A 26,234-nucleotide genomic window follows, 5' to 3' on the forward strand; every position below is an offset into this window, starting at 1 on the left:
ATTTTGCAGGTTTCAACGCTTAAATTCAAATGAAGATGGCGTGAGCGTCACGAGTGGCCAACTTGGAAAACTCCGTCGCGAATAAGAAGAGAGCGCGGTCGATCCAGTCCGAATCGCGGAGGTCGCGACGCGGGGTGCATTTGTCGCTGGGGCCGAGCGGGGGTCATGCCCCGCCTGCGACTTCGCCGTTTGTTGCTGTCCCTGGTCCTGTTCACGGGTCTCGCCTTAATCGCCATCAACTTCCGCTTCCGCGATGCCTTTCTCTCCGCATCCGGCGGAAACAACGCCGAAGAACAAGTGCCAGGTATGGACTCTGAGCAACGCGTCACGGCCGCCACGGCGGCGTCTAAGAAGGGGGCGGCGCGGGGTGGCGCCGCTCATTACCCGGGCTCGGGTGGCACCGCCAGGGGACTCTCGGGTGGCGTTTCCGGCGAGGAAATCCCTCCGCTCGCCCGAGACTTCACTCGCAACCGGCCGTGGTTCATGCGCGCCGGCAAAATGCGCCCTCCGGCGAGGGGCCGCCGAACTAGACTCTACCCGCGGGAGGACAGCGGAGACCGCATCGTCGAACAGCTGATGTTCAGTCTGCCCAAGAGCGCGGCGTCTGACGGGGAAGAGGCCGAACAGGCGCCGCCAGTCAAGAACAAAAAGATCCTTTTGTTCTTCGGGCGCGGCGGCTGGAACGATTTGCCCATGGGCCGGGGTGTTTTCCTACGCGACAAGTGTCCGGTCAACACTTGCGAGTTGACCACCGACACCAGGGAAGCCGAGAAGGCCGACGCCATCTTCTTCAAGGACAGGTTCTCCTGGCCCAAACATAGACGCCATCCCAACCAGGTTCGCTACCTACACCTAGCTTTCGAAAGGCGCTTGAAATCTCGAAGAAACCCGAGTTTTTGTATCGTACCACTAACATTGGCGTTTTTCGTACGTCAAGCGCCTCTTGGAGACCTAGCTTCACACCCTCTTTTCACGGCTGTCATTTTGGAAATCCACCCACGAACTCTATCACCTAGGAGGCTAGGAGCAACAAACGCGAGGAGAACGCAGCTAGCCTTTAAACACGCTAACGCAGTGTTGTGTACAAATTTCATTGGACGAGCCTTTACGCTGAACGTTTTACGGGCGGTGGGGAGACAATTTCCGAATTTTCCCCTTCCGACGGCAGCAGGCGCTAAAGCGTCTAACCAATGAAAACTGTACGCGAGGAAATGCGTGACTTTTGACGGGTTGCGTTCTCCTTGCGTGGGGTGTTGTGTTTGTTGCTCCTAGCTATCACCTACATTCGCACGAGTTTAGTTTTCGAAACACGATGAGAAGAGATTTTTCGCGTTAACCTTAGAGTAAACTTGTAGGAATGTAGACGGATCTTTGCGTGTACAGCCTGCACCTTCTACCAGCTCCCCTTACACGTTTTTGGGCTGTTTTCTGGTGCTGGTTGAACTTGTCTAATTAAACAATTCCTCTTCTACTACAAAACATGTCAATTTTGAAATACAGGTATTTAATATTAATATTATCATTTATTTTCATTTAGTAAATATTTCATTTATAATATTGCTACCTTTATACCATAGACTAAGAAAGGTTTCACAAGGACATTTCGCGTGTGACTCCCCTTAGCTTTTTCCTGTATAACTGGCGGCGCGAGACCCCCCGACTTCGTTAATGGTGCGAACGGCCGCGCGCCCAGCGGATTTTTAAGAAAGTGGTGATCACGTGCATATTATTTTCAAACCCATATAGTACCTCACGTGTATCACATCTGATTTCTAAAACACGTGCTAATAAGAATAATATTTGAGTCCTTCGAATTTGGTTCGCACCAGCATTTTGATATACGTGGCGCCCTCCCGTGCTGAGACTTTACACGGTCCTAAATTCGCGCGCGAAATGTCCTTGTGAAACCTTTCTTAGTCTATGTTTATACTCTATTGATCTTAAAAGAAATTGCCGATTTCTAACTGACGTTTTTGCGCGTGGCAGTACCCTTACATTGTGAGGTACATACATCAGGCATATTTAACTGCTTTTATACCCTAACATGGCGGCGTATTTTCTCGCGCAAAATTAATTTTAACAGCCACCAATTGATTTGAAAAACTTTAATGGTAGAAATTAGCGCGCGTTGGTTGTTCGGGAGGGATAACGTTATTATCTAAGGCTGGCTCTCACGGACAGTGTGAACTTGGTTTTCTCTATTTTCTAGTGTTGCTTGTCATATTTTTAAAAAAGATATCCCCCACATTTTGCCGCGAAAAAAGTCTATATTCGCGAACTAAACGAGTCTAGATGGCGCCACGCTATGCCTATGATCTATAGCCTGCTATTGTCATAATTTTTCCGTGTTAGCATGGAAGAAACGTATAACCTTGTAAAGTATCATAAAATGCAAATATGAATCTTTAATTTATTCTATTACATCCATCAAAACTAGAGCATATCGCCTATTTTTCAGTAAAGGCGTGAAGGGACAAAAATTTACCCCCCCCCCCTTTGAAAATTTTGAGAAAATAAAGTTATTTAGAAAAACTCAAAATTTATTGGCGTCGGCGGCGTTGGAATTGCGGCGCTAGGCTCTAATCATAACCCTCTTAAAACGCGTAATTGCGTACAATCAAAACAGGGTTGCCAGACGGCAGGGAAAATTCAGGGAATTTAAAAATTGGCCTAGATCTATGACAAATTCTTTAATTATCATTTATTTCCTTGAAAGTTTGGCTAATTTTTTCTACATTTCAATAACCTTTTTTACTGAAATATAGGTTCGTTTAAATTTATTAACTTCTGATAAAAGTAAAATGTAAAATAAAAATTTTGGCCTTAAAAAGTCAGGGAAAATTTCTTAAAATGGTCAGGGAATTGACCGGGAATTTGAATCTGAAAATTTTGTGGCAACCCTGCTAAAACAAATATTTAAATAACTAAATGAAAATTGAATGATGTCCATCAAAGGTTTAATACTATTATCAAAATTGACATAATTACCAAAAGTGTGCAATCGGACCTATTTCTTAATGAATGTTACGAGCGAAATACAAGTTGGGAAAGTATGCCTTGGGGAGGGAAGAAAGTTAAAACCAACAAATAACGCCTCCTAGTGAGGGACGGAGGACTAATTAGCACTGGTCAAAGTTAGTGTATTTTTTGATTTTCGTCGTTCTGTGGAGATGCTATCACCATCTACCTACGATATAATACCATAGACTAAAGAAAGGCGACAATAAATAGTCTTTTATGTGGTCGATCTCGAGTCGAGTATTCATTAAACCTTTAGCATACGAAAGTACAGGGATTATCACACTTTTGGTAATTATGTCACTTTTGCTATTATGAGATCAAAATAGTAACGAATGGGTTGACAATGATACCAAGAGGCTCCCCAAACGATATAACGAGTTCTTGAAACCAGAGTTCGTTGGTGAATTTCCTAACTAAAAGGCCAATTAACTTTACAGGTACACTTATTAATTATTATTCTTTATCGCGGCAGGTATGGATTATATTTCTGTTGGAATGCCCGCTGCACACGCAAGGGTTTGGCGGACTGACCGACGTGTTCAACTGGACCGCCACTTACCGGCACGACTCGGACTTGGTGGCCCCCTACGAAAAATGGGTTCCTTACGACAATAAACTCAAAACGCTACCCTTAAAGAAAAACTATGCCATGGGAAAAAGCAAAATGGTGGCGTGGTAAGTTTCCTATCTCCTCAATTCCAGCGTTCCCGATACTCGTCTGTGCCGAATATTAGCCTAATAACCATAAGTAACATAATAACAATAAGTATGACAATTAACGAGATTTACAACCAAACTGATTTTCATAGTTATTGCGTAATCAAGATGTTTTCTCAGCACAGAGCCCTCTAGTGTTTAAAATATGCGAGTCTTCCGCTTAGTCGAAATATCTGGTTTCCGATAGATAGGCGGAATATTAGGCTAAAATGATAAAAATTAAAAACGTTTTTTCTCAGCGCCACGAGCTCATGTTTTTTTATCAAGCGTGATTCGCACGCGGGCTTTTAAACAAAGCCAAAGCCCCTCGCGACTCCAGAACGTGCTCTCTGATATTAGGCTTAAATTTTTATCAAAAAGTAGTCATCCAAAACGGTAAGTCGCGAGTCACAGCTTGAAGAGAGTATCAGTGCCGAAAAAAGGTTCGGTTAGAAAATTAGCATTAAAGCAATAGGAAGTGTCATACTTATTGTTATTATGTTACTTATGATATAACTAAACAGGAATGATTAGCCATTTAGCCCTACGCGTTAAAACTATTAGTAAAAAATTTAAAATACCACTTTTGCGCACAGAAAAATAAAAATATTTTATTTAAGACTAGTTTCGCTAACTATTCGGTTCCATCATCAAGCGCGCGTCAAATTTCTGAGAAGGAATTCTTATCTTGAGAAGAGTTCTTCGTGAGAATTTTTCTCTAAAATGCGTCAAATGTAAAAAGATTCGACTAAAAATGGCGGCTTACGATAATGACACGAATGTTGTAAACTAAGCATTTGACAATAAATATTATTTTTACACGATTTCACGACAATATACGAAGGAAGAAAACACTTTATATATAATTTTAAAGGAAATATCTCATTATAAATTAACTTAACATTCGGTTTTCTCTGAATTTCATTTTCGTTCACAAAAATATCGTAATGTTTATTTTCTTCAGCATCAAGTAAACTGATTAGTATATTAGCTGCCATTTTTATTTATAATATCCCTCTTTTTTGACCACGTGAGAATGCTCGGATTCATTCTCAATTTTCTCAAGCGAACTCCTGAGAAAAGGTAACGACCCCTCCTCTGAGAAGGAGCGTCAAAATTTTGAAAAATTCTCACTATCAAGGGAAGAATTCTTAAAATTTTGACGCGCCGCAGGTGATAAATCTTTAGAATCTCACCCGATGACGGAACCGAAATCGTCCCAAAATAGTCATTCACCCTAAATTCTTGGTATAAATAAGTACATTCTTGAACTAGCAAAAAATCTTTTTCTGACAAAAGATACGAAAACAAGTTAGACACCGATATAATAATATTTCACCGATGTATTTATTTCGTAGGTTTGTTTCAAACTGCGCCGCTCGTAATAAACGTATGCAGTACGCCAAGGAATTGGCCAAATATATCGACGTCGACATTTACGGGTCCTGCGGCCCGAAACGGTGTCCCCGAAACCAGGCGCATCGTTGCTTCGACATGCTCGACAAGGACTACCGTTTCTATTTAGCCTTTGAAAACTCCAATTGCAAAGATTACATCACCGAGAAATTCTACGTCAACGGGTTAAGGTAATATCGGAAGTTTGCCCCAAGTTCTTAAAGGGAGTATGGAATAATATCCAAGGAGCCATCTTAGTCAGCTAGCGACTTTTAAATCAGGTGGCCGGTGACCAGCCCTTCGTGCCTCGAACACGGCTCCTCTCGCTGCGAGCCGAAAGTGCTTACCAATTCCGTCACCCCACTAGATTTAACAGAAGATGTAGTTGGCGCTAGTTACGTTAAATAAAAGTCGATTTTTCGAATTAGTTCACACTCCCTTTAAGAAGAATAATCATGAAAACTAACAAGGCTCCATCCCGAGGTGTTTCACCCCGATTTTTTTCAAACTCTGGGGTTGGGTAGACCTATATGTACTTTGAAAGCTCCTGAAGTGAAAAGTTTCAATAGCCATTCGTTTTGTCATGCCAACCAAAAATGTTTTTCACAACTCAAAATTTAAACTTTCTCTACGTAAAATAACATGGAAAATCACGGTTTGTAAAAAATTAAAAAAATTAAATTTTGGTAAAACAAATGGGGGCCATCGATAAAATTGGAAGAAATCGATAAAATTGCAGGGTTCGTACAGAGCCTGGATATCCTGGAAAACCTGGATAAGTCAGGGATCTCTAAAATGGAGAAAAAATGTCAGGGATAAGTCAGGGATTTAAATAATTTCGTAGAAAGTCAGGGATAAATCAGGGATTTTAGTTAGTCAGCCAAACCACACATTAGCAAAAAAATTTTGACCTAAAATAATAAAAAAATGTCCAAAAATATAACCAAAAAGATCAGGAATATTGGTAAAAATTGGTCAGGGATAACCTGGAAAATTCAGGGATTTTAGATCAGAAATTTTCGTACGAACTCTGAATTGGGTGAAATCGATAAAATTTGGTTAAATCAATTAAATACAAGCCGTGAACATTTTTGGTTGCCATGGAAAAACGAATAGCCATTGAAACTTTTCCCTTTAGGAGCTTTCAAGACACATAAAGATCCACTTAACCCCCGAGTTTGAGAAAAATTGGGGAGAAACTACTCGGGATGTCTCCTTGTCAGTTCCTTTTCTTAATTAACATCGTAACGCGGAATAACGTTGAAACGAACATACTGACATCAATTTTGAATAATTCGTAGCCGCAACGTCCTGCCAATTGTCATGGGTGCCAGGCCAGAAGACTACGCGCGTAACGCCCCCTACAAAAGCTACATTCACGTGGAGGAGTTCCCCTCGCCCAAGGAGCTAGCCGAATACCTCCATCTATTAGCGAAAAACACAACTTTGTACAACGATTATTTCAGGTGGAAAGAAACTGGAGAATTTATCAATACGTTTTTTTGGTGCCGTTTGTGCGCCTTGTTACACGCGGAAAACCCACTGCGTCCTCATTCCTATAAAGACCTTCACAATTGGTGGGCGGGTTCCGGAACTTGCGTGTCCGATAAATGGGCCACTCGCGTCCCGAATAACGCGCCATCTGGCAATGAAGTCGAACTCAACGCGCGGAAGTAAACGCCTAGCGACATCTATCCAAAGATGCGCGAAATATCACGGGGAAATTACAAAATAGTCAAAAATCTTTTTCCAAGTCATTTTCTTTTTCTTTGTATTATATTCCTTAACGATTGTAAGTTTAATTTTTTTTAATTGACATTTAACTTTTCACGACCATTTAAAAGGGGCGTGAATATAATAAGTTATTTTTAATTACGAAATGAAACCTGTGATTCCGTAACCATTCCAATAATTTTAAAAAATTGTCACAAATACGCGTATATTTCAATAAAAACCAACTCGAAATTGGTTAATTTTAGACAAAAAAAATAACAAAATCCCATTTTCTTATCAACTATCAAAGAAATCCGTTTGCATTTGCCAATTATGGTTAATAGTTAATAATTCAATAATATAGTTTAGGATGGCTACTCGAATAAATATTTTATACAATTGCAAAAAATATAAACCAAAACAGGGAGACCGAATTGATAGTTATTTTACATATGGTAAAGATACGGATCAAAATAAAATGAATGGCAACTTTAAATAAATTGCAATTTTAAAGGTTCTCGCTAACGTTGAATTCAATCCATGACAAGTAAGTTTTTTTTCTCGCAAAAGGTGATTCAAATATCTTCGTAGTCAACGCGAGAAGATAGAGCTTATGGCTTTGTAAGTTAAATAACCAAATTGATATAGATATAAGAGAAAAATAAACTGTTAAATATACGCGACTACTGAGCCATTTGCTAACTCTAGCTTTTATAGCAAATGATAATAAAATTCAAATGTTAGTCGGTTCATTCATTTAGACCTCTTTACCGAAACTTAATACAATTCATGTTGTGATATAAATAAATTATTTATTACTCATAATTACCCCTCATTTACCGTTTAATTCTAAGACTAGAAAATAAAGATAAGATAGGATCGAAAGTAACGTAGTAGTTATAAATTCTGCAAAGTTTAGGAGATTGGTAGACGTTTGCCGAAACTCTCTATTGATAGTCTGTTTCGCCAATGACCTTATAAATCATTACGAGGGTAAGAACTTTGAGAATTCGCTGCCGACAGCCGAATAGAAAGATCAGCAAAGGCTTATTGAAAATTGAAATGGTTTCAATGGTAATAATTGCAAGCAAAATAACGAAAAAAAATTTATGGCAACATAAAATTGGCTATTATAAACATTACCTAACCTAAACGGGTTTTCACTCATATTTTTGGCTATCACAGTAACATAATAGGTGGTTCAGGGATGAGATTTACTCCGGCCCATAAACTATTCGCTTGTTCCAGAGTATTAGGGCTACTCTTTTTACTCCTTCTGAAAATGAGTTTTAAAGAGAGTTAATCTGATTTTGTCGTCTGCTAAAAGCCACAGGCAGGCATTTTGGAAAAAACGTTTTTTACGCCAACTCAAACTATTCTCCACCACAGAATAGGAGTAAAAGGACGTCATAGTCTTACCCTTCTTACCCTACTCCGAAATCCAACAACAAGCGATAAGAAACCACCTACGGTAGCAGGAATTTTGCCACTGACAAAAAGAAGTTTAATCTTCCGAAATCGTTCATTGTCATACTTATGATTATTATGTTACTTCTGACAAGATTGTTTCTTTGAATGGCCATGGAGTAAAGGTAAGGAGTCTTGCTCTGTCAAACAATGTGAACGCAACACCGTGATGTCACCTACCAAAGCTAAACGCTTTCAGTGGGAATCGGAAATTCAGAATGTGGATGGTTCGAGGTATGATATGATTTAATAGGTGTTTCTATAAAATAAGTTAGGTCACGTTTAAATGTTTTTTCTACGTCACTAGCTAAAGTTAGAGAGCGCGCGCTCGAGTCGATAAAGATTTTGGTATTTGAAGTCGACGTGCGAAACGCGCGTGCCAATAAAGCACTAAAAAGCTTAAGCTCGTGACGCGGGGGAAAACATTTTATACATTTAATTTTTTTATTGATTTATTTTATAGAAACACCTATTAGATTAAACGTGAAATTAAAATTTTCGAACGCACCAAAACGTTATGTTTTCAACGTTTATATTATGAAATGATTAGTTTGAGCTCCTCTTTATTAAGTTCAGCTTTATTGAGAAATGGCTGATACTTTATTTACCCGAAATGAAATAACACGAGAAAACCACAAGCAGCCAAAAAAATTATTTTGGTTCTCATTTTGTCCAAGAATGTATTAATTTAAATACGTTTTAAACACACGACTGATACCGCATTTAGTTAGAAATATGTAAAGGGGCGGGGACCGTAAACCCGTATCGTGGCGCCGTCTAGTGGAATGGAGTAAAACTAACCAGAAACACGTGATAATTTTTAGGGAATAAATATTTTTACTCCTTGCCACGGAGGCGCTGGCGTAGCAAAGGGAAAAAAGGGGGTAGAGTCACTGTACGCGATTTAACCATTGCTCTAGCGTAGAGTTTCATATCTCCCTTAGCGTAGCTATATAGGATCTCTGACCCGGAAGCTCGCGATTGAAGCACGCGCGGGTGATGTGACAGGGGAAATGACCTAACTATCCAAAATCGAGCGTCAAAAATACATTCTTGGTTGGACCAAAAAGTGATTAAGACTAAACGACACGAAAGTTTTTTAACTTTTAATGCGTGTAGGAAATCAACTAAAATGTTTAAAATCAAGACTTAAAAATCAGAACCCAAAAATTTTAACCAACAAAAGTAGCCCAGCCAAATACAACCAAAGATCATGTACCGTGAATGTATTCATTTCACCGCAGTGGTGAATACAGAAAATAGTCAAGGGGGGGGGGGGGTGCTAAAAGACATCTTGAGCTATGGGTGTAATAAAAATTCATAAAGTCACGTGCAAAGCTTAAGAAAGCTATATTCAAACTGTTTCCAAGACAAGAACTACAATCAACCGAATAAAAACACACATACAAGACCAAAATAATATGAAATTAATTATATTATTATTATTATTATTATTAATTTTTAATAATAATCCCTTACCAAAATAATAATTTGCGTTCTCTTCTTTAAACGATAGGACAATCAATATCAAGGTGAGTGTTCAACAGAGCTAAGCCATTAAGTCGATCCTCTTCCATTGTCGACCTCAGCCATGTCATTGTACGCCGCAAGGTTGAAAAACCTTTCTCTACTGTGGCAATAGATACGGGTAGACAAGCAATTATTTCCTCCAATGATGTATTTCTTGAAGAACTTTACAGACTGTTCCGAGATCAACCGCGAATTGAATAACAGCATCAAATCATCTCGTTTGACAATGTAACTGCAGCGATTGTTAGGGCCGGACTTAGAGATCCTGGGCCCATAGGCAGATAAGGAGTCTGGGCCCCCTTTTCACGCGCTGCATTTACTCTTATCCCTGGAACTAGGCTGTGCCTGAATTTCCAGGTTATATTACTAAATAAAAGCTCTTAACAATCGTCGACTAAATGTGCGATAATTATGCAACATTGCGATTTAAGGCTGCGTCCGTAAACTGCCAGTTAGAAAATTTGGTAATTAGGAATTTCTCCAATATAAATTACGATTGATATTATAGATTTCTGCCTTCGAATACAGTAATTACGGTCACTGGAGGGCCCCTTCCAAGGATGGGCCCCTAGGCCACGGCCTAGGTTGACTTAGTCGGAAATACGGTACTGGCGATTGTTTTAGGCGACTCTTCAATGTCGCGAACCGCTTGCTAGACGCTGTGAAGAACGCTACTACTTCTTCAATAGTACCAAGTGCGTTTCTCACACTTGTAACTCTGCAACTACGAGAGACAGCGAGGTTGAGCTGATGACTTGGGCGTTGATAGCTTTCTTTTTTATTGTAGTTACAGCTCCTTTCAATTCTGACATATTAACTGAGCAACCATCACAGCCTGTATCCACACAGTTCTCCAGTGACAGAGAATGGCTTTCCATTCTCCTTAGAATAGTAGCACCCAAAAGCTCACCAGTAAGGCCGCGCTCTTCTGGTTCATCGTCAATGCTGCTACTACAATCATTGTCTTTATGGATGTTGCTACTACAATCATTGTCTTTATGGATGTTGCTACTACAATCATTGTCTTTATGGATGTTGCTACTACAATCATTGTCTTTATGGATGCTGCTACTACAATCATTGTCTTTATGGATGTTGCTACTACAATCATTGTCTTTATGGATGCTGCTACTACAATCATTGTCTTTATGGATGTTGCTACTACAATCATTGTCTTTATGGATGTTGCTACTACAATCATTGTCTTTATGGATGCTGCTACTACAATCATTGTCTTTATAGATGTCAACGCAACCCAAAAATCTTTCATGTATTGGCCGCCACCATCGACATATCTCGCAGTTAAACTCAGTTGGGCGATGTGCGCTATGTCCGTAGTCTCATTGAAGATGATACCGTAATAACGAGATTCTTCATTTCCTCCAGTATTATGCTTAACACCGCTGCTTCACATCTTGGGCTAAGATGGCCGGTGATTGGCCTTTCTGCGTTTTACATAATCACTTAAGCCAATCAGGAGACAGGCAAACAAATTACTTGATAATCATATATAAAAGAATTTATTAATAACATTCTTACCTATTTTCGTTCAATCAAAAAGACGTGTATTAAAATTTTAGAAACAAAATTTAATGCTAAGCCTTGGCGGTTCAATTTTTGAGCGGCAGCGCGTGACCAACGTCATAATAACTAAGCCCCTCCCATCTTAGCGACTGAGGCTAGACTACCTAATGCGGGTCGATATTCAAGGTTGAAATCAATACATTCATGCGTGTACTAAACCAAGAATACCATCTTTACGATTTCGACCTACGAAAGTGTTATCTCGAAAATATATTAAAATCTTTTAATAAAAAAATATTTAATAAGCAATCTTGGCCTTGAATTTTGGTAAATTCGCCACATAGAGTACGAGCGATTGACGCACAGCGCCTCTAGGGGCGAGCTAGCCATGATTTAAAGTAAATTAACAAATCGTTTTTAGAAAAAATATTTGATTAACATTTTTCCATAATAAATGAATTAAAAAGAAACCTAAAAAAAGCTTTTAAGATATATTTTATCGTTTTATTTTATAAAAAGGCGGGCTCAAAGTTCACGCGTATGCCTAGATAAACATTTAGGGAGAGAGCGGTGATTCCCGGTGAAATTTAAATACTTCTATCTTGTACAACCTAGAGTAATATTTTAACGAAATTATATGACAATTAAAATTAAATTACTTACAGTAATTGTTATATGGTAGACCTTTTTAGTCTCTCGTATGCATTGCTCTTAAACTACTGAGCAGTCTTCTTTAACTGTTTCCCTAACGTTAAATATACGATTGCCTACCAAAAGAACTTGACCTTTTCTATACGTCGATTCTTTAAAATAGGTTCTAAGTCCATTTAACGAAAAAATCCCACTATTTCGTTATTTGTTTCGTATTACGATTAACGTTCGCCATCATTTAACGATAGTACTCGGGTTTTTCCGTTCCAAAATACGTGGTAGATTAAACCGAGGCTTAAAGACTGGGAAAGATTCACCGCGTTACAATTTTCGTCTACTTAAAAGATACATTGTGAACAAACCAATGGATGAAAAGTTATGAAACTAGATTTTAAATAAACCTTGAAACTTATTTCAAATCATATTTATAAATCACTGATGACAAAATTCGCGAAAAGTATTAATATCGTTCCGAATTACAACCTACTTTCTAAAATCTCATTTTGCTTTCTAATACGCGAGTTGACAACGCAAACTTTACCTAGACGAGCAGCTGTTCGATTATCTACATGGCGCGTTAAAAATATTATTTTTGAATGTTATAAAGCGGTAAACGTTTTTTCAAGACGATTTAATATTACATTTAAGTTCATATAAACGGAAAAAATTGTCAGTGGAATATTTCTTATATCATTTGGTAGATTAATTAACGTTTGATTATCGCCAACTTTACATTAATTTCAATGTGGCGGGGGAAAACTTTTAACCAAGTTACGCGTGATCTCGTTTGAAACCGACAAAGCCTATAAACATATGTAACATAATTACCTATAAGTATGCCACTAGCTCTATTTCTTCACTAACGGTTTGTTTCACAGATATTGCGTCATTCGTACTCTACGTAATATTTGACGTCATATTTGGTGGGGTGGCGGAGTGGTTAGCACTTACGCCTCGCAGTAAGAGGAGCCGGGTTCGATCCCAGCTTGTGGCACTGGGTGAAAACTCGGAACAACTCCTTCCGCGTTGAGTTTGCAAGTTCTCTCCCCACTGGTTTAAGGGGTTTTCCCCCGAGCTCTTCGGTTTCCCCTTCCTTAAAAACTTGTGTAGGTTAACGGTAATAGTTAGTGTAGGGAGCTGTTGGCTCGCGTAGCATGAAGGGCTTGCTACCACCCTCCTACGCATTGTAACCCGGCCACCTGTTTAAAGGCATTATAAGTCGCTAGATGACTTGAGCCTAAGGTGGTGCCTTGGGTATTAGCCTAGCTGATTATTATTATTATTTATTATTATTATATTTGATGTAATATTTGACGTCATCGAATCTGAAACATAGAGATAGAAAATAAGTAGAGGCCCAGACAGGGGGAAAAAAGAGCTGCTTTCTGTTATGGAAATTTCATCCCCCCCGTCGCATGCGTTATAGGGAAGAAGCTCGTAGCGCCACCACACCGTTCTGGAGGAACTAGAAATCGTCGCCTGAAAGCAACATCCACGTAACTATATACACAAGTCTTAAGAAGTTACGTGGATTTTGCTTTCAGGCAACGAAATAGGCGTGAGAAACTAACTACAGCTATTGAAAGCCAAACTTTTTAGGCTCTAAGGAAGTTTCAACTTGTAATAGGCTTTATTATCATAAATAAAGTAAATTTTTTTGAAGTTTGAAATATAACTTGTTTTACATACAATTTTGAATGAATTATAAGAATTTAATTAGAGTACTTATGTAAGCTTGTGAAGTTCCAAATTGTATTTTCCCTTGAGATTCAACAAAACTGGGAGAAAAGTATACCATTTTAAGGGTTTAATAATATTAGTGATATCCGGTGATATCGGTATATACAAAAACAACTTTATAGCAGACTTACAGCTAACATAATTATTTGGTCAGTTCGGAGACACTCGAGATTAATAATATACATCTAGCACCTACTGTTGCACGGAAGCATTGAAACTCCCAAAAAGTCTTCGGATGTCCAATATGAAACGTTCTACGGTCTCGACACTCCCGAGTTAGAAGTGTCATCCTCAGATAAAGAATACACTGAAGAAAATAGTTTTATTCCGTGATTAATGTTATTTAAAATTTTTAGTCTGTATGGATGGATTTTGAATCTACTGAAATGGACGAGATTGAAGATGATTCATCTTTAAAAAACTCTTCATGAAATGAGAAAACGAAAGCTTTTATTGAATTTAGACGAAAGATTTGGTCCAACTTCAATAGAACTGTTTAAATTTTTACACCAAACTGGATTGAACTACGAAGCTTTGACATGACAGTTCATTTTGATTCTCCGAAAGCAAACGATTTCTTGAGAAAACACCTTTGTTTACCACATCCCAACCCTCTACAAGAATGGATAAACAAAATCGTTCCAAGTTTTAACTACATTAAAAATGTGAGTGACAAATCAGATCATTAACTTTTAATAGCGTTATCTATTGATGAAACGTCAATCAAGAAACATACTGAATGGACAGGAAATGAATTTTCCGGATTCGTAAACTCAAGACACATCAGCCCTTGTATTTATGGCTGTGGCTATCAACGGCCATTGGAAAGTCCCCATAGGATACTTGTAAATATAAGATTAAGAAAATTCAGCAGATACACAATGATATAGTCAAAAGAAGCAGTTCGAAGAAAACTTACCACTATAATCCTTTTCCAAGGACAATTTTGTATGCAATGCCAGTCTATCAGAAATATATTATTATGATTGATAATTGTATTTAATCAAGGATACTGTATTTTAAATACAGTATCCTGTTTTTTTCTCTCGAAGTATCGACGTTGTTTACATTCTGCAATGACGTCATAGAGCCCAGCTGGTTGCCACAAAGGGAGTTTAGTTTCTTAGATGGCCGTTTGTGGCGCCACGTATTTCTTCCCTATAACGCATAGCTCGTGAAGGGGGATAGCAGCGCGGAACAAACCCTCAGATTTCATTGGGGCTCTACTTATTTTCTATCTCTATGATCTCAAATGCCGATTATGCCATCGCACAATTAGCTCTACGTCTGATAAATCGACGGCCATTATTTTAGTAAACAAACCTGTTGGAACAACCAAGGCTTAGTAGTTAAAATGAGATACAATATAGTGTCAAGTTCTGTTAATGCAATGAATTTGCAAATTAATGAAATTTTCGGAGACTCACGTTCTAAAATAAATTTGCATTGTCAAATAAAAGAAGCAGGTTTATTGGAAAAAATAGTTGAAATTCAGGTTGAGTTTTTCTGGGGCATCTACAAGGTTGGGGCAGGCCCGTACACAGCCGCCAAAACTCGGGGGCGCTCAAATTCTTTTTGGGGGTGCCAATGCCTTGAGTAATTTTTATCTCCCCACCTATGAAATTAGTAAATTGGGGATGCTCAAGTACTCATTTGGGGGCGCTGAGCATCCCCTGGCGCCCCCCCATGTACGGGCCTGGGTTGGGGTCTTTGCAGATTCTTTTGAGCCTAGGCCTAACTCTTCTAGGCTCGGTATGGGTTTTAAAAACGGTGGTGGAACATCCCACTTCGACGACCACTGAACCGTATTGGTCCTTTTCCCCAACCTTTTATTTTTCTAAACTACTCATTATTTAACTTCATCCGCACAAACCGAGTTTATAAATTTCAATAAAGCTACATTGGGCTGACTAAAATTCCGACGCAAAAAATTACTTCTCAATTTAGAGGTTTTCCATTGGCTGAAATAAATATGTTAGTAGCCAATAGTGTGACTTCCAAAATTACTAGGATTAATAAAAAGGTTAAAATCTAACTTAGTCCACCTTTTTACTGGTTCGTGGTGAAACAAACCGTTTGTGAAGATTTTTGAATGGAATAAAGGTACAGTGGCATACTTATGAGAAATTATGTTACATATGCTATAAACCATATGTTGAAGCACGATTTTAGTTGTTTACGTACGTTTCTATGGATTAACGCTGGCCAACGAAGGAGAAACCAAGTTGAAACTGAAATTTCACTTTAATTTAAATTTTTTATGATCAAAAGTATATGAACCAAGTATATTGTAAAACTATTGATTTGAGGAGATGGCTACTTACGTATATGATAGTAAAATAAAATAAAATCGAACTACTTTAGTTACGTAATAAAAGTGTAATTAAAAATATTAATTAAAATTTACAGGCACACTATCCACTAACCCTGTGGATAGGATCACTTTTGAGATGCAGATCGTAAACGGAACTTTCTAGAATGGCGATATCAGAGATACTGACAATATAGAGATATGAAACTCCCTATACATCGCTGCGACCCCTTTTTGTTTCGTTAACGTCGGCGCCATCTATCAACCGGGATAAATCTTTTTCTTCACGTGTTTATTTGTAGTAGGTTTATGTGTGAATGAAATTCAATGAATCATATGTGCAGCTTTAATAAAGAAATACGATTGCTTAGAGGATTTTCAATATAATTTATTAAGATAAGATAAAAAGTAAGTTTTTAATTAATTATATTTAATTATTTTAAGAACGTTCATATATTAACTATTTTTGTTTGTTATTTTAGACCTTTGTTACTAGAATCAGGCTCAGAGGTTAATTAATGATCATCAATCCAAGGGTATTTCTGGGATAAATAATTGGAATATTATTAATCCAAGTATATGTTATCGAAATGGTTAACGACTAAAATGTTTGGTAAGTATTTGTTAATGTTGGACCTTAAGTAATTTGCGATCTAGACGTTTCTGGGCTTTGTCATACTTATGGTTTAAATTATGCTTTTCCAATGTACTACGAATGGAAAGTTGTACAAAAAAATTGATTATTTCTTTCAAGTAATCAACACATGGAACATGCTGATGCATATCATCTTTTGAAATAATTCTGGTAATCCTCTCTTTGACTTTATTCATGTGTATTACCATTGGGAAAAGTGTATCAAACTTGTCATTGATCTCTGATACGTAGCTCAGGAATCTTTCAGTTGGTATTGTCAAGCCACTGAATGTTGATGTATCACGAGACTTAAATGATGCTAATATATTTGACTGGTTGAGTGTTTGTTTTTCATCTACAAGTTTGGTTTTGCATGATTCACAATTGTGGTTTTTATTACAACGTGATAAGACATATCCTGAAATATAAGATAGTATGTTTTGTTTTCCAGGCCCTTGGCTTTCAAGTGAACTTTCACAAATTTGAAAGTCTTCCTCCGAACATGCCCTGGGATAATAATTATTTGCTGATGGAAGACTTTCATCATAATCATCTGGAATTATTATATGGGTCTTATATGAGTCAATGTTAAGAAGGAATTCTTCCATATCATCGCAACAGTTGGCATTTGATGGTTTGAGGAGTGAGTTAACCGATGCACTTCTATAAGAACTTCTGAAATGCTGTGGTGTAGGGTGATCTCTGCAACCTCCCTTTAATCTAATGGAGCCAAACAAATTCTCAAGAAAGTCCTGAGAAATTTTTCCAGTTAATAGATATTTAAATCCATAATTTATTTTCAGGTCCTTCCAAATCATTAACATACTGCAGATAGATAACTTCCAGCCCTCAATGCATGGCAAAATTTTAGATCTACAACCTTGGATTTTCCATTTATCTAGCCAGGTCAAAGCTTCTTGAAATATCTTTTCATGCATAGAGCAATCATTCATTGGTCTCTTGTATTGATTTTTATGATGGATCTGTCGACTGTTGCAACAGTCGAATAAATCATTCATTCGGTCTACAAACTCAGCAGTGTGACATGCTTCTAACGGCAATTCCGCTGTACCAATTGCAGCTTCCATGCCATTCGCAACACTTTTACTAAATACTTGTGCAGCTAGAGATACTTTCATCTTTGAAAATGCTGGTAAATCCAAATGTTTTTTCTTTAACTTGTAGGCAGCTCGAAATTTACCTAATTTAACATCAATGTCATAAAATTTTCGAAGGTAATCCCATTTGACTGGAACACCATCAATTATGAAAATATATCGCTGCAAGTTATTTCGGACACTCTTGAGCAAGTGGGGCACGTCAAAGAAAAAGAAAATATTTTATCCTTCAATGGTAAGAAATGGTTGTTTGGAGCTAATTCCAAAATTTTTGAACAAGGCTTGATTGTTTGGTCCTTGATCACAGACAATTGCTTTAACTATAAGGCCAACATTTTTCAAGTGGGCTAGGCATTCTTCAAGCAAAAGCTTCAAATTTTCAGCCGGACAGGAATCTTTCGTCAAAAAAAACCTACAGGTTGTTTCCATTTGCTTTTTAAACCCTTCAACTAACGCTTGGTTTGCATATTCATTAGTGCGACCTATTGGGCCATAATCTACAAAACCATCTACTTGATCATCTTTGACGTTATACATTAGTCCTTCTGTGAGACTCATTTCATCAAATGCTACTAAGCATAACCTTTCACTTGCTGGTTTGTTTTCAAATCTAGCTTTTATAGCATGAATCACGTTAACATCAAACCCTGGCTTGATCTCACTCTTAGATAACCATTTTTGTAAGGTTCTCTTTGTTGGTAGGCACAGAACATTTTGCCATTGACGATATGCCTGAGGGCTATGATAGTACAAGGATAACGCCCAACTTTTTATTTTACTTGTGTATCGCCTGCCTCTTGCTTTTCTAGATTTTAACTTAAGCTCAGAGTCAAAAATGTCTTTAGCAATGTCTGAAAGGAAATTTGTAGCTGTGTTTTGACCCGTGTGTACGTTACTTGCCAACTTTCCATTTAGTTTTTTGATTTTCAATTGCAACCTTTTTATTTTAGATTTCTGTTTGCTTATAGTTCTTAAATGTGATGTTTCCTTTTTTGTCTTAAATCCAGCGGCTTGAACCTTTTTGTTTTCATATGTTTTGCTATTTTCTGTTTGATTATTTTTGTTTGCATAGGTTTTCAAATCCGCTACTTGAACCATTTTGTTTGCGGTTGTTTTATTTGACTTTGTCTCGATATTAGGTTTAGTAGCCTGCTGAATTTCAATTGTAGGAATTTCCACTAATAAAGAAAATCATGTTAAAATTTAATAGAGTTGTTTCGAATAAAACTATTTACAATCCTGTTCTGTAGATATAGTTTCGCTGGAACTTGCTATAACTGAAACACAGGTCCTTTTTGTAGGTCTATTGTTGCGCTCTTCCACCATTTCTACAGACCGTTTACTAGATTCTATTTGAAAATTGAGTTTTAACTTATGACCTCGTTACTAATGTATAAATTTCATCGTACCAGTTGTTTTATGACAGTCCTTAATATCATTTTCTACTAAGTTCTCCGGAACCTTTACGTTTGAGCAACTAGCTAAATTATCATTCCCTTGGGAAATATGATTCATTTAAATTAACTTATAAATAAACAATACTTAAAACTCAATTTTTACTTGTTGGCTTAAATTCATTTGAAAATATTGTTGGAATAGCGTTTGATGTCAGTCTGTTTTTTGTTTTACTATTTTTAAAACAAGAATCCTCAAAATGTAGGGCGCATATTTTATTATGTATCGCATCTTTCAAATAAAGATCGCTTCTTCCGATATTTATCAGCCATTTCTCAGCGCTAAGTTTATTGACAAACAACATATTAAAGATAGGCCTAAAAAAGAGATATTAATTAATTTTTCCCACCGTTCTTTCTCTTTTGGAAACTTAAACAAGGAGATCCTTTGCTTTTCTTTAGAACTGTTACAAAATTTTACAGAACAATTGCTTCCAGGCATATTTCTCTATTGATAATTTCTAAGTCAAAACGCGTATATAAATTTTTGCGTCTGAAATCCGCTGTTTGGGATTTCGAAAAATGCGCTTTCTCCCGGCCGGTAGGCGTCGCTCCGCTCAGGATTTTTTTAAAATTCCGGGGGTCGCTTTTCAGGCGGAGTTTCATATCTCTATATTGTCAGTATCTCTGGCGATATCACGAGAATCTTGGATTAGTATTAAGCCAAATCAGACCTGATTATGCCTCTGAACAGATTGCGAAACATGTCGTGCCTGTAAATTTTAATTAATATTTTTAATTACACTTTTATTACGTAACTATAGTAGTTCGATTTTTATTTTATTTTACAAATTATTGATTGACTGATTGCTACGATAATTTAAACAGTTTTTTTTTAAATTAGTACATTTATCATTTATCCATAAGTAATTTTTACATTTCATTTGAAAATGTTGTAGTTATAGCTGTTGGTGCTAGGCCTAACAAAAATAACTTTCGTTAAATCATCCCTTGAAAACTTCAGTAAAGAATTACGCCGTTTTTCTTTAAAAGTGTGACAGTAAAGTGCTGAACAATAAAGTCCAGGCATTTTCAAACTATTTTAAAGAAATAAACTCGAATGAAAGATTTATTTTCGATACTAAAATGCGTTTTAAATTTTTGCGTCTAAATTGTCGGTTGGAAAGGCCCATTTTCTCCAGTCCGCAGGGCGTCGCTGATGCTTGGATTTTCCTGGGCGCGTTATCGGTTTAGTTTCCCATCTCTATAAGCTAAGCCACTCACAGGATTTCTGGTTAGATTTTTCATTTTCCGACATCTCGGCTTCCAACCACCATCGCAAAGTCCAACACAAGTGTCAAGGTGACAATAAACCCAGCATCAACAACAGAAAAAATTTCCTTTAACATCAAGTTCCAGCAAATACTTCCGTATTTGGAAGAGGAAAATAAGCCGCCCACAGCAAAGCGGAGCATTTGGGAATTAAAAGATAAAACTTGATAAAAGCTCAAAGCGTGAAGCGATTGTGTGAAAACTGAAAACGGAAACGTGATTTTCGACCCGGGAAATCATCTTGTCTACGTCCTACTCAGCCGAAGTCGGACAAAAAGAATGGGCCGAAAATAAATTTATTTTTTAATTATATCGGGTGAAAACTAAAATGATTTCGGCCCATTTTTTTTTGCCCGACTTCGGCTGAGAGGGCATCCAACAGAGCGGCGAGTTAAAATTTTAAAAGATCAAAAACACGTAGTTAAAAAACCTCGCCCGCTTTTGGGTTTGACCTTGACTGCAGATTTTAGGCCAAAAAAATGTTTCGGATATAAAACACAGTAGTGAAGGTACAGGGAAAATTAGGAAAAAATCTAGCGTATAATTCATCTTTCTATTTGGTTTAGGCGGAATGTAGATTGAAATAGTATCAGGTTTTTTTAACGAATAAATTATTTTATTTGAAAATTTCAAACTATCGCACTATGTTCCGAAACGCCCAAAAAACGGCTAAAATTCCCCATAGAATATTTTAAAAAAACTTTTTGCATATTATGAATCAGTGTAAAATCAGATTTCACCCACAGAAATTTCTATTCTCTGCGACCCCTGGCGGCGAAACTAGCCCCCCTGGCGGAATATCGCAACAACACTTATCACAATCTGTAGTTTACCATCGGGCTAGTCATTTTTAAAATTTTCAGAATTTTTCCACTGCCCAATTTGTTGCCGCCACCGTAAGAAAAGTGAAAAACCCCATTTTCGTCCATGTTGGTAGAGGTTTTTCTCAAAAACCCGCAGGTACCTTTTCAAAAGTTTAACGACGTCTCCTAGTACAATACCCCAACATTACGTTGTAATTACTTTCACGCGTTGATCTCCGCGCATTTTAAAGAAAAATTCGTTTGAAATTTAAAAAGAATATTTCTAAAATAGCCCAAAAACCGCCAAAGTTTTGGGCTAGCTTTGGCTGAAAAAAAATAAGTTAGTTTTTTGAAACCAAATGTTTCATTCGTGTACCTGGCTTTATTCAGTTTTATTTTTCCATGTTACAATGTAAAGAGTAAGACTAACGCCTTATTTGCATATATATTCTTAATTATCGAGTTCCATTTCATCTTCTATTTCTAATAGAATATTATTCAATGTGTTTCTAGTGAAGTCTTCAAGGAATTGGTCCTCGTCAGAGATATCAGTTGATTCGTTTGAAGAAAATACATTGTTTGGAAATGGCGGTTCGTCGGGTTCTTTAAGTAATTCTAGCGCGGCTTTCGGAAGGTGAATGGCGCTTCGTTTTTCTAGCCTCTTTTGTAATGAATAGTTGGAGACAATTGGATCAGAAGAGTCCATAGCTCTATTGAATATATCTGTTAAATTGTCAATTCTTGAACTTTTTCGAGCGTGTAACTCTCGATCCTTGCGATATAATTTGTTTCGGGACTCGCCTGCATGGTCAAGAAATAATTCAAAGTTCGACTTTGCCTATGGGCATGTTAAGCGAACATGCAGGCGAGTCCCGAAACAAATTATATCGCAAGGATCGAGAGTTACACGCTCGAAAAAGTTCAAGAAATGGAACTCGATAATTAAGAATATATATGCAAATAAGGCGTTAGTCTTACTCTTTACATTGTAACATGGAAAAATAAAACTGAATAAAGCCAGGTACACGAATGAAACATTTGGTTTCAAAAAACTAACTTATTTTTTTTCAGCCAAAGCTAGCCCAAAACTTTGGCGGTTTTTGGGCTATTTTAGAAATATTCTTTTTAAATTTCAAACGAATTTTTCTTTAAAATGCGCGGAGATCAACGCGTGAAAGTAATTACAACGTAATGTTGGGGTATTGTACTAGGAGACGTCGTTAAACTTTTGAAAAGGTACCTGCGGGTTTTTGAGAAAAACCTCTACCAACATGGACGAAAATGGGGTTTTTCACTTTTCTTACGGTGGCGGCAACAAATTGGGCAGTGGAAAAATTCTGAAAATTTTAAAAATGACTAGCCCGATGGAAAACTACAGATTGTGATAAGTGTTGTTGCGATATTCCGCCAGGGGGGCTAGTTTCGCCGCCAGGGGTCGCAGAGAATAGAAATTTCTGTGGGTGAAATCTGATTTTACACTGATTCATAATAAGCAAAAAGTTTTTTTAAATATTCTATGGGGAATTTTAGCCGTTTTTTGGGCGTTTCGGAACATAGTGTATCGTACGTCTTGCGTACGGTATTAAAAAAATCCCGTGTTTCCCCTTTACAGTATCTTACAATGCCAAATTTAAACTGTGATTGCTAAAATGAAGTAAAACGCGAGAGGTTGATCATTTTCTATTTGCGTCTTAGCCCCATCATAACACTAACCACAGAGGTGATAAATAGACAAATGAAAACGAGTAAAGTCGTCTTTTATGATGTTGTTAATGTGTTTCCGGTTATAGATGACGTTTCGTATAAACCGAGAAACCACTCCGTTTGCTCGAAAACCTTCGCAATTCGCGCACAATTGGCTACTCGCTCATACCCACTAATATCGCGAGTCTCGTCAACGATGAGGCATTCTTGAATCTCCGAGACAACCTCTCGCTAAATTTTACCAGAGCCATTTCATTTTGAATATCGTGGCATTCCTTTTAAGCCACTCCTTTAGTTCTGGAATGTCTTCGCGTCGTAAAAGGTTTATTTGGCAGAAATTCCCTTAAAGGGAATATAACCTCAGGTATTTGGTGTGGAACACCAACATTTGCAGCTCTGGCCGCTCTTGCCTTTGGCTTTGGAAACGTTCGGCGCCACTGTACAGGGAAATTTGTAAAAATTGAATGGATCTTCGATAAAAATTGCTTTGTAGGTTATATGCCCTTTAAAGGAATACCCTGGCGCGATAAATATCGTATCGAATCCAGAAGAGCTTTTAACGCGATTCACGACGCTTCCTGTTGACGATCTAACTGCTTCGATAACTGCCTTACAACTGGGGTGGTGTTTCTGCTCCAGTTAACAGACGGAAACTACGCTGAAGCATGTGACATCCTCAACAACCGATTTAACAATACAAGAGAAATTGTGGATGCACATGTAAAACGCCTCTTCAGACAGGCGTCAATGAAGGAAGAGAGTGCAACGGCTCTACGCTGTCTCATCGATACCACGTCAAAATGTATGAGATCGTTGAAGGTCCTTCAGGAGCCGGTCCAACACTGGGATGCGTTTCTTCTCTACGTCGTCAAAGAGAAACTCGACACGGAGTCTAGACGCCAATGGGAACTATCGTTAACTGGGTCCAAACGGGAGCCTGTAAGCGTTGCAATTTGAAACACAATACGCTACTACACCGAGACACCGAAGGTCCAAGGTACACGAGTTCTACGATCAAGACTCATGTGTCACGGAAACAAACCCTGATGGCATCAAATATCTCAAGGGAGTGTCAAGTCATTTTGCCAACAGCTAAAATTGAGATCATGGGACAGACGGGGCAGTACAAGTCACTACGAGCACTGTTGGACTCCGCCTCTCAAGCAACGTTCATCACAGAACAAAGCGTACGGCAATTGCATCTCAAACGAAGTCGATAAAACGTTTCTATCGGTGGTATTGGTGCCTCTGGTATCGGGCAGCGTCCAACTGCAGATCAAAACTGGAAGTGACACCACGATATCCGTCGAAGCGCTCATTCTCCACAAGATAACAGAAGATTTACCGAGTCTACCATTCAACCCAAGTTACTGGCATCACCTACAAGGGTTATCACTGGCCGATTCCACCTGTCATATTCCTGGTTCCATGGACGTAATGCTGGGAGCTGATGTATACTTCGAGGTCGTCGAAGACGGCAAACGGATGGGCAAAGGGAAAATCCCGGTGGCATTCAAGACGATCTTTGGCTGGGCTATCGGCGGTGAATTACGTCCTAACCACTCAAGCATGTGGTCTTCATCGAGAAACGTTCACTCCTGCACCTTAGATGAACAGTTGTCCAAATTTTGTGCATTGGAAGAGCTAATCCCAAGGAAAATGCTAACGTCCGAAGAAAGACTATACGAACGTAACTTCAAACACACGTATTCCCGAGATCAGACTGGAAGGTTTACAGTTCGGTTGCCGTTTAAAACAGCGCCCACGGAGTTGGGACACTCTAGGAAAACAGCCATCCGAAGACTGTCGAGTATTGAACGACGCTTACAGGCAGATTCGTCTCTTCTAGATCAATATCATAAATTCATGGAGGAGTATCGCGACATGAAACACATGGAGCTCGTGCCTCATCACGCTATCATTAAGGAATCAAGCAGTACAACGAAACTGCGAGTCGTCTTCGATGCATCGGCCAAGACATCCACCGGCCTATCCCTCAACGACATTCTACTTGTAGGACCTAGACTGCAAGTCAATCTGGTCACTCTGCTAATGCGCTTTCGATCGTACCCCATCGTTATAACGGCAGATATCGCCAAAATGTACCGTCAGATTCTAATGCATCCAGAGGACACCGACTGGCAACGAATTCTCTGGAGACCAGATCATACGAGTCCAATCCAAGAGTATCGCCTATTGACCGTTACCTACGAGACAGCATCAGCACCGTACTTGGCGACCAAGATACTTCAACAGCTGTCTCGGGACACGGAACAAGTCTACCCGTTGGCATCAGGAGCTCTCTCTGAAGATTTTTATATGGATGACTTAATGACTGGCGCATTCATGACCTCCGAAGGTTTGGAACTCCAAAAGCAACTGATCAAATCGACAGCTGAAGCTGGATTCGAACTAAGAAAATGGGCCTCAAATGATCCTGCATTATTGGAATCAATTTCTTCAGAGCTACGCGAAATTCAAGGACCCCTTCGAATCAACAACGACGAAACCATCAAGAACCTAGGACTCCATTTTACACCAGCAGCTGTTACGTTATTTTTATATTTAACTTCATTTTTATATCTATTTTTCATTTACCATATACCTTTGTAAAACATGCCCCCCCCCCCCCTACGCTTTTCAAGGGAAGAGGAAGTCGTGGGGTGCCCAGTTCTCAGAAGTCGCGCGGGACAGAGAAGTAAGGGCCTCGAGGCTCTAAGTGGTTCCTTTGCGCCCCCCCCCCCCCTTAATGACCGCTCGGGAACTCCAACCCTTTTCTTTATTTTCGATTCTCCTTTAAAAATTATCGTGCCGATGGGCAACTTTAGAAGTTGCTAAAAATATTTTAACTGTCAGTGACTATTGTCACTGAAAATATTTACGATGTTGTTTTGAACTTTTTGGTGGGAATGTCGGGCAATATTCGTGTCAAGATTGGGTGGGATCACCGTGTATCAAACGTCTGTTAAGCCCCCTGTTCTCGTAGCTTTGACTTCATTACGTATTTGTATCCTCTACATGTCGTGGATGGCCGCCGAAAGGGGGCATAACGAAAGTTTTCAGTAGCTAATGGGGATAAAACAAAAGTATGAAATTTCAATTCGCTACCGAAATTAGACTAGGTGGCGCAGCGACGCTCAAGCTTTAGCGTCTGCTAAGAGGATATATATAAACAATTTGATGTTACGCTTAGTGTACCAA

At 38.4% G+C, this 26,234-nt stretch overlaps 2 protein-coding genes and 1 long non-coding RNA gene across 3 annotated transcripts in view; 2 read left to right on the plus strand and 1 right to left on the minus strand.

Annotated features, from left to right (window-relative positions):
- LOC149948447 (core alpha-(1,3)-fucosyltransferase-like) overlaps positions 1-7,592 on the plus strand; it is a 142,105-nt gene extending 134,513 nt beyond the window's left edge. The window contains exons 3-6 of the mRNA XM_090173471.1: positions 10-837; positions 3,494-3,696; positions 5,076-5,303; positions 6,414-7,592. Coding sequence (XP_090029597.1) covers positions 166-837; positions 3,494-3,696; positions 5,076-5,303; positions 6,414-6,789 — 1,479 coding nt within the window. The 5' untranslated portion in view covers positions 10-165 and the 3' untranslated portion in view covers positions 6,790-7,592. The remainder of the gene's footprint in view (positions 1-9; positions 838-3,493; positions 3,697-5,075; positions 5,304-6,413) is intronic.
- A 6,685-nt stretch (positions 7,593-14,277) lies between these two features.
- Positions 14,278-14,731, minus strand: LOC149948453 (uncharacterized). The gene is made up of 3 exons (XR_016480272.1): positions 14,657-14,731; positions 14,474-14,579; positions 14,278-14,389 (listed from the first exon to the last, which is right to left on the minus strand). It is a non-coding gene; the product is annotated as an uncharacterized LOC149948453 (long non-coding RNA).
- A 9,049-nt stretch (positions 14,732-23,780) lies between these two features.
- On the plus strand, positions 23,781-25,646 carry LOC149948454 (uncharacterized). Its single transcript, XM_090171077.1, has 2 exons — positions 23,781-23,972; positions 24,126-25,646. The coding sequence occupies exons 1-2, from the start codon at positions 23,781-23,783 to the stop codon at positions 25,644-25,646; spliced, it is 1,713 nt and encodes a 570-aa protein (XP_090027203.1).
- The last annotated feature ends 588 nt before the right edge of the window (positions 25,647-26,234 follow it).

The sequence above is a fragment of the Leiobunum rupestre genome, chromosome 4, assembly GCF_980474605.1.
Source record: "Leiobunum rupestre chromosome 4, qqLeiRupe1.1.hap1, whole genome shotgun sequence".
In the NCBI taxonomy this organism is placed as follows: Eukaryota; Metazoa; Arthropoda; class Arachnida; order Opiliones; family Sclerosomatidae; genus Leiobunum; species Leiobunum rupestre.

Bases quoted from the DNA above. Each gene is read 5' to 3' on its own strand.
- LOC149948454 (XM_090171077.1), top strand. From the start codon at position 23,781: ATGAAGGAAGAGAGTGCAACGGCTCTACGCTGTCTCATCGATACCACG. The intron at 23,973-24,125 runs GTAAGCGTTGCA...TTTTGCCAACAG, and splicing joins CTGGGTCCAAACGGGAGCCT to CTAAAATTGAGATCATGGGA.